Genomic DNA, 9,106 nt, shown 5'->3' on the forward strand with positions numbered 1-9,106 from the left:
CCCACGCTCTATCCACTGAGCCAAACCGGTTTTGGCTTATTTTTGCTTTTTAAAAAAATGTATTTTTGTTGACTTCAGAGAGTAAAGGAGAGGGAGAGAGAGATAGAAACATCAATAATGAGAGAGAATCATTGATTGGCTGCCTCCTGCGCGCCCCCTACTGGGGATGGAGACTGCAACCCAGTCATGTGCCCTTGAGTCGAATCGAACTCAGGACCCTTCAGTTCACAGGCCAATGCTCTATTCACTGAGCCAACCCAGAAAGGGTTCCAATGGGTGTTTTTTATATCTCATTGGTCACAATTGGTACACATGCACATCCTGAAACAATCTTTAGCAAATAGGAATACTGTCAGTATGGTTAGTTAGGACCAGGGCTCCTCCACCTCAGCCCCGGAGAGGAATAATTCTTTGCTCTGTGTGTGTGGTCTGTCTGTAGGGTGTTTTGCAGTATTTCTGACCTCCACCACTTAGATGCCAGTAGCACCCCACTTTGCCCCAGTGATAAAAACAAAAAATCTTTTTCAGACATTGTCAAATGTTCATTAGGGAGGGAAGTAATCTCTCTTTAACTGATTATCATTCAGCTCAAACCAATCCTAACTGATCCCCTGTATTCAGGCACATTGCTGTCTCAAATCCTAAAACAGTCAAGTTCCTGTTAATAAGGAACATATGACGTGGTGATGGCTGCTGAATAGACAATGCACAGTGCCTGCCATCTTTGGATCACTTCTGGATTGGGGTCTTCCCCCATAGGTGTGGAATGAGAAGGCAAAGGTGCTAAAAGTATGAGAGAGAATCATTTGATCTGGTTGATCATGAAATCTAGCCTGGATAAGAAAGAAGGCAAAGCTGATGGAGTGGATGAGTTTAAAGAACAAGTTTAACTTGAGACAAGGCCATGAAAGGGACCTCCTCATTTACAAGAAGTATTTGCAACAGCCATGATTTGGGTAACCAGGGACAAGCATTGGTTGAATAAGAGAAATCCAACTCAACACTCATTTATCGAGAGCCCATTATGCAGAACAAACACTTCAGGAAGTACAGGTTAAACATTTCTTCTCTAGGGATGTTGTGTATAATGATTCCTTTTGTCCTCAGCTTCATTCTTCATAATGCCAACCAGATCCATGGATATGACTTTCCATGTGAAGTTGAAAGTTCTAGTTTTAATATTTTCTCTTCACTTGTCCTGAAAAGATATTCCCACCACAAAAGATGTTTAGATTAAGGGTAGAGATAAGGATAAAACAAAACAAAAAGACAAACAACAAGAAAGCAGAGAGGAAGAGTAGGAGTGGGTTAAAGCCAGAGAGCTCCATCCAGTAGGCAAGGATGGCATGATCTCCTAGTATTTTAGAATCCTCGGACAGGTGTGGCCTTAGTTTATAGTTGGAGGACTTCTAAAATCAGCGAGTGTGGCTCAGTGGTTGAGCATCAACATATGAACCAGGAGGCCACTGGTTTGATTCCAGATCAGGGCACATGTTCAGGTTTCAGGCGCCCTAGTGTGGGGCGTGCAGGAGGCAGGCAATCTATGATCCTCTCTCATCATTGATGTTTCTCTCTCTCTCCCTCCCTTTCTCTCTGAAATCAATAAAAATATATTTTAAAAAATAATAAATACCAAAGCCAGCTTAAGCACTATTAGTGAGCAGGGTCACTAGAAACAATATAGTGAGAATAAGGAATGCTAACCAGGTCATCAGAGAAAGTACCTCTTCCCCATACCTTCCAGGGAGGGGAGCTCATATTAAAACAAGGAGAGGAAGTTTGGAGTGTCAAGGGGTGAAACATTAGAATAAGTCAGAAGTCTTCTTACCGCACTGTGTTTTGAGTCAGGGCCAAACCTGCTGGAAAGTGTATAAGTCTCAGATTCAGATTTAGGTTTCATGATGTTTCCAAACCACTTTCGAACCTGGAACAAGAAATACCAGGATGGTTTTTGTTAATATTGGAGAAGAGAAAAGGCAGAGTCGGGAAGAGGAAAGTGAAATTATGGAAAAAAATCTTTTCCTACAAAATGTGGTTTATTCACACAATAAAATGTTACTTAGCCTTAAAAACGAATAAAATTTGAACACATGCTACAACGTGGATGAACCGTGAAGACACTATGCTGGGTAAAATAAGCCAATCACAAAAGGACCAATACACTATGATTCCACATATATAAGATTCTTATAACATTCAAACTAGTTGAGACAGAAAGTAGAATGGTGGTTGCCAGGGGCTAGGCAGGGGAGAATGAGTTGTTATTGTTAATGGGTATGGGGTTTCATTTTGGGATGACAAAGAAGTTCTAGAGAGGATGGGTTGTAATGGTTGCACACAATGTGAATGGACTTAACGCCACTGACCTGTACACTTAGACATGGTTAAAATGATACATTTTATGTTATATATATATTTTACCATAATAATAATTTTCATTATGGAATACATCTTTGTGTGGAAACATACAAAATATGCTATGCAGAGGAAGAAAATAGAAGCCATACATAACTCCTTAATCTAGTGAAAGACAATTCATGTTTTGGTGATATTCTTCCATGTGTCTTGTTTGGGGTCTCTTGAAGCAGACCCCAAGGCAGGGTTCAAGTGTAAAGAGTTCATCTGGGAGGTGTTCTCAGGAAAACACTAGTAAATCAGTGAGGAAGTGAGATAGGGCTGGGAAGGCAGTCAGTAAAAAGTACACAATCCTGCCCTGGTTGGTTTGGCTCAGTGGACAGAGTGTCGGCCTGTGGACTGAAGGGTCCCAGGTTCGATTCCGGTCAAGGGCACATGCCTGGGTTGTGGGTTCAGTCCATCTTGCAGGAGGCAGCCAATCAATGATGTTTGTCCTCAGCGTTGATGTTTCTCATCATTGATGTTTCTATCTCTCTCTTCCTCTCCCTTACTCTCTGAAATCAATAAAAATATATGAAATAAAAGGTACCCAATCCTTTCCACTGTGGACAACTGGGGTTCAGTCCCATTGGGACCTCTGGGAGTTAGCATAGGAAACACTTCAGTGTCATCCCACCTCAGAGACAAGGGTATCTGGGACATTTATCCACCAGCTTGTCCTGTGCATGGGTCAGGCATGTCCTGTGGGCAGTAAGAAGCTCATAGGCATAGAGTCCCAGGTGTTTTCAATAAGCAACCCACGGCACATAGAGATGAAGGCAAAGAGTTATGAGGGGGCCATGAACAGTATGTGCTACACCAAGGATTCCAGCCTTGGCACTATTGACATCTTGGGTTGGATCATCCTTTGTGGTGGAGGTCATCCTATGCACTGTAGTATGTTTAACAACATCTTTGGCCTCTACCCAATAGATGCCAGTAGCACCTTCCCTGGGTGTGACAATCAAAGATGTCCCTAGATATTGCTAAATATTCCCCCTGGGGAGTTGTTTGAGAACCATTGTACTTTGCCATGTACACCTATACCCACACATAAACAAATGCATAACAGCATCCTATCTAATTAAAGAGTAATATGCAAATTAACCATCACTTCATGATAAAGATGGCAGAGCCCACAGCCAATAAGGAGGGAATATGCAAGTTGACGTGACAAGGCGAGAGGCAGAAGGCAGCTCTGGGCTGGAGCGAAGGCAGAAATGCGGCTCTGGGCCGGAGCGAAGGTGGTGCTGGCAGCCAGGGGAAGGAAGGCCTATTCTTGCACGAATCTTTGTGCATCAGGCCTCTAGTAAACAATAAGGGCTTATATATAAACAAAATGCAACATTTCTGGAGCAATGTTTTGAAATTTGCTTTTTTTTCCTAATATATTTTGAATATCCTTCCAGTCCTAAAATATTTTTGTGTATGGACGAAGATTAACATTTGTATGTTTCAAGCCTATGGTGGCTCTTTGCTCTCTAGGAAGTGTTAGCTTGGTCAGCTCAGTTTCTTCCTCTTCTTCATCCACTGAGGAGATGATGTTCTTCCTTTCCAAGTTTGGTTTTTTGGGCACCTGAATGCAGAGTGAGGTAAAAAGGAGGAAGGGAGAGAAGGAGGGAAGGAGGGAGAGAAAGAAAGATGGATGGATGGAAGAAGGGGAGAGGAAGAGGGAGAGAAAAGAAAGAGGAGGAGGAGGAGAAGGAGTAGGAGGAGGAGGAGGAGAAGAAGAAGAAGAAGAAGAAGGGGGAGGAGGAGGAGGAGGAGGAAGGTGGAGGAAGAAGGAAGGTGGAGGAAGGAGGAGGAGAAAGTGCAGGAGGAAGATAGTACTAGTAACAGGAAAGAAATTGTGTCAGTCAGGACATACGGTATTTTGCTGCAGTAACAAGCAATCTCAAAATCTGAGGGATACTTGGACCATGTGTCTTCTTCAAGGTATTTGAGAAGTACGAATAAAGACCTTTTGTGATTTTGTATTTCTTCTGGTTGCTGGACTATGTTTATTTGGCCATTGTACCTCCTGACCTGAACTATGTGGAACTCAGCTTCATTGGGGTTCCAGTCTTCTACATTATATTTCATGGTTGCGTAGTATCCTGTTCTATAGACGTAATATAATTTAACTAAATCTAGATAGAAGTATTTCAGCGTAGTTTGCTAGTATTCAGTAGGGTTTCATTATGTCTGGGGTTCAATTCTAGAGAAAACATACAGTCCAAACGATCCCTGAGTGCCTCTTAGTTAGATAACATCTTAGAGGCTTATTTCAACAAGCCCAAAGCAGCCAGTATTTCCTGAGTGTTGTATACACACTCCTGTTTCGTTTGCTCAACTGCAGACCCATGAATTGGCTTGTATTTAGTAGTCATACTGAATATAAAATATATATATGAATTTTTATAGCCAAGCCAAGCTAAGGCCAGCCAAGATCATCTGAGCTCTCACCAACCTGCAGACTGAGAATGAGAATAGTACATATTCACGTTTAAGCCACTGAGATTTTTGAGGTTGTTTGCTAACACAGAAATAGATGACAATTACACATGGGAAAGCTGAAAACAAATATGATATTTCCTTGATAGAGTAATTATTTACCTTGTAAAGCCATTAACAAATGGACATATCTCACAATCAAGAGCATCTCAAAGTAGAGAAAATACAGGTAGCATTTACACACTGCTCACAAATTCCTATGAAAATTTAGAGAATATGTATCTAAATGTTCATTAAACTACATACCTGTAAATTTTTCTTAACTTTAAAACAATAAAGAAAGGGTAAATGTTTACCTGCTGGCTGAGGAGGCAGTAGACCAGGAAAATGAAGACACCCTGAAGGCTATTGATGATGGTGAAGAGGTAGCCCATGACCCGCTGAGCTGGGCCCACCTGCAAGATGCCCAGACACCACGTGCAGCCAAGGATGAGGACCAGGGCTGCTGCTTTCAGTGTCAGCATCCTGAGGGGAGTATAAAGGAACATGTACACAAGCTGGTAATGGACATGGACACCCTTGTAGAGTGGTTGTTAATGGTGAGGACTCTGGAGCTAGACTGCTTGGGTTTAAACCTAAGGCAGCATGGTGTGACGTTGGGCAAATTACCTTTCTATAACTCGGGTTCCCCCATCTTTCTAATAGTCCTGTTTCACAGGGCTGCTGAAAAGATTAAGTGAGACTTTAACATATGTATTTAGGATAATATATAGAACAAAATCAGTACCACGTATACATAAAGCATTCTAAAACTAGGGGCTCTTTATTTCTTTCTCTTCTATAGATGGAGGGCCATATAATCTGTTATTCAAACAGGGAGACTTTTAAGATTAAAAAGGGCGTTATTAATAATTACAATGGATCAACAGGCATAAACTAGGCTTTGAGATTAAAAAGGGCATTATTAATAATTACAATGGCCCTGACCGATTTGACTCAGTGGATAGAGCGTCAGCCTGTAGACTGAAGGGTCCCAGGTTCGATTCCGGTCAAGGGCATGTACCTTGGTTGCGGGCACATCCCCGATAGGGGGCGTGCAGGAGGCAGCTGGTTAATATTTCTCTCTCATCGATGTTTCTAACTCTCTATCCCTCTCCCTTCCTCTATGTAAAAAATCAATAAAATATATTTAAAAAAAATAATTACAATGGATCAACAGGCATAAACTAGGACTGTCCCAGGCAAACTGATATGTAAGGTCATTATATACCTACATATGCAGTATACATATTTATCCCTAATTTAAACCATAATGTTTTATGTGAGAAAAGCTGGTTGAGGAACGATTTGCGGAGTGTGTTGGCTATTGTATGTGTGCCTGTCTGTTCTATAGAAATCCACAGAAAAAGGTCTGGGGAAAATATCACGCATATTATATCATACCTGTCATAAAGTTTGTTAATTCCAGCTTTCTTGCGAAGTGGAAGTAGTAAGAAAAGAGGGCGTTAACCATTTCACTTTATATATTTTTGAAAAAAAGGTATATATTGTGTTATTTTTGTGATGAAAATGAAAGCAACAAATTATGTGTTCCAAGTAAAATGGATGCTGCCAAATAAAAAAAGCTCATAGCCCCCAATTTTTTGAAATAGTATTATATAAAAAATATTTTAATCTAAATCCTTTCTAAACCCATTACACAAAACTCTTTAGATATATATTTCAGTTTGTTATAATTAGCCAAATCGGTCTCTACCAGTGGGGTGAACCCAGTTTTGCTGGGGCATCCTTCAGAAGCACAACTTTCAGAGTTTCTATAGAATCCAAGCCTTCAGCAACTGATAGATTCACAAACTTAAGTTGATTGTTTTTGATAAAAAGAGTACTCCTGTGTGCATCTTGTGTTGTGTGGCAGAAACTGCTGTTTTTGTCCGTTCTCCTCCTCTTCCTTTTAGGGTTAGATCCCTCCCCTCTTTGAGTTTTTTCAAGGACACATGGCTACCAAGTTAGAGACTATATATTCCCAAGCCTCCCCTGAAGCTAGTTGTCACCATGTGACTAAGGTCTAGCCAATAAAACATGAGCAAATGTGGGCCATGCAACTTCCCATGGATGGGAAACTGACAAAGACAACATCTTAGGGAATGGTGGAGAAACAAAATAGAAAGGACCTGAGTCTCTGCATCACTTTGTGGAGCAGAGCTTCCCCACCAACCCTGGACTGCTCGCCTCTGGACTGTGACATGAGAGTAACATAAACTTCTATTTCATTCTTTTTGATGGGGTGTCTTTTTGTCTCAGTAGCTTAGCCTGTACTCTATCTAATACGGATATTGGGAGATGACAGCAGCCTTGCTAGTCCCTGGAGCCTGGTTGTGGGGTGTATGTGTGTGTAGATATGTAGGAGGGACAAGAAGGGGGTACGGAGAGGAAGAGAGCATCAGACATACCATGTGCTCCATCTTACCTTGTATTCTGGATGGTTGACACTTCACTGTTGAGGGAGGAGAATTTCTTTTTCAAAAGCCAAAGGACCAAGATAAAAAATACTAAGTTCACCTGCAGGAATGACGCAGACCAGGAATGCAAGTTAAAATAATGCATGGCGTCCTTAATAAATTACACACAACTCCTACTTTCCCTGCACACAGGACTGAATTGGTAGCAGGTGGAAAAGTGAACCATTCAATAGAGAAAATGCATGCCCCGTGTACTGTCTTGCACCCAGTACTTCTGGTGCTTCCTTTGGTCAGGACCCCTGGAGCCACATACTCACGCAGATAATGACACAGACGGGGCCAAGGAAACCCCAGATGAATCCTTGTTTCAGGTGGAGCCAGCAACTGGGAATAATGTGGAAAGGGACATGGCGAGGTCAGAGAAAGCACACGAAACAAACATGAAGTGACACTTTTCCTAACAGAGAACGTTTCCAATGTCTTCTGACAATGCCAGCTGATGGCAATGAAGGCTTTGATTGCTCACTATTGTGTGTTAATGCTACATTACACATGTTATAAGCACAGTTGTGTTGAATGTTCATACCAAGGTCATGATGGTGGGAAAATGGGGATAATACTAAAGAGGAATCTGAGACTTGAAAGCTCCGAATTATGGGAGGGATAAAGCTGGTACCTATCCACGAAACTGCCTCCTTCAGAACCTTCCAAGCTCCTATGGCCATCTTTCCCTGCTTCACTGGAGCAAGGCCAGCACTCTTATACTCAAGGGAAAAGATATCCATTTGCTATGGACATCTCAATCACCGTCATTAATGCTGCCCCCCAAACTGTCCATGGCCCAGGGTGTGAGGCAAGCTCACTGTTCAGGTGTTCCATAAAGGTGAGGCCTGGATGCTGCGGAAATGGCCACGATTACAGCTGGGACTCCATAGCCGACCGGGAACATGAGCCACTTCATGAATCTGCTCATGCTGGAGTAGTTGACCACCGTCAGGTTGCGCGCGGTGAGGAAGAGGTGCAGGCCCTCCAGCAGCATCCAGGTGAAGGAGGCCAGGTAGAGGTAGTGTAAGGCGCCCGCGATGATGGCGCACAGCACCTGGGGAGGGGTGAGTCACCAGGTGGGATACTTAGGGTGGTGTGTGAACTGAGGGCCTCTCCTTTATACCGGCATTAGTTCAGAGCACCTGACATTAGACCAAGTCCATCAATAATAAAGGTGCTTGCTGATCAATGTCAACACTGCCCACCTTGGCATCACCCCTCCAACCTCTCCCAGAAACCAAAGCGATTTTATTAAGGTGCCCAAGCAGCATCCCCCGGGGAAGAGAGGGGTCCTTTGGGACAGTGTCAGTACCTTGTTCTCAGTTCTGTCGATGGCCGTGAGGAAGAGCAGGTGGGCCAGGAAGAGGCAGACTGAGAGCTGCAGGTGGAGTGAGGTGCTGGTGTTCTGGATGGCTTTGCACAGCAGGAAGGTGAGGGCCGCCAGGAGGAGGCACAGCAGAGAGAGGCTCAGCCCCACGTAGGTGATCACAGCCAGGGCGGGATCCTTTTCCTGGGACCCAGCAAAGAGGAGACATCAGCCACACTATCCTCCTCTGGGATTGTGGTTTCTCCCCTTGGAACAGGGCAGTCTAAACAAAGGCACATTATGAGTTTCCTCAAAAAACTAAAAATGGAACTCCCATTTGACCCAATGATCCTACTTCTAGGAATATATCCTAAGAATCCCGAAAACACCAATCAGAAAGAATATGCACCCCTCCTTATGTACATAGCAGCACAATTTACGATAGTTAAGATCTGGAAACAGACCAGTT

The 9,106-nt window shown here is 42.9% G+C and overlaps 1 protein-coding gene across 3 annotated transcripts in view; it reads right to left on the reverse strand.

Moving 5' to 3' along the window:
• Positions 1-868: 868 nt before the first annotated feature.
• ADGRE3 (adhesion G protein-coupled receptor E3) overlaps positions 869-9,106 on the reverse strand; it is a 50,156-nt gene continuing 41,918 nt past the window's right edge. For all 3 annotated transcript variants that reach the window (XM_015567495.1, XM_015567494.1, XM_015567496.1), the window contains 7 exons: positions 8,644-8,841; positions 8,150-8,385; positions 7,604-7,670; positions 7,295-7,386; positions 5,184-5,352; positions 1,829-1,924; positions 869-1,198 (listed from right to left, as the gene is read on the reverse strand). In XM_015567495.1, coding sequence (XP_015422981.1) covers positions 1,190-1,198; positions 1,829-1,924; positions 5,184-5,352; positions 7,295-7,386; positions 7,604-7,670; positions 8,150-8,385; positions 8,644-8,841 — 867 coding nt within the window. In that variant the 3' untranslated portion in view covers positions 869-1,189. The remainder of the gene's footprint in view (positions 1,199-1,828; positions 1,925-5,183; positions 5,353-7,294; positions 7,387-7,603; positions 7,671-8,149; positions 8,386-8,643; positions 8,842-9,106) is intronic.

This window comes from Myotis davidii, unplaced genomic scaffold (genome assembly GCF_000327345.1).
Source record: "Myotis davidii unplaced genomic scaffold, ASM32734v1 scaffold1204, whole genome shotgun sequence".
NCBI lineage: Eukaryota > Metazoa > Chordata > Mammalia > Chiroptera > Vespertilionidae > Myotis > Myotis davidii.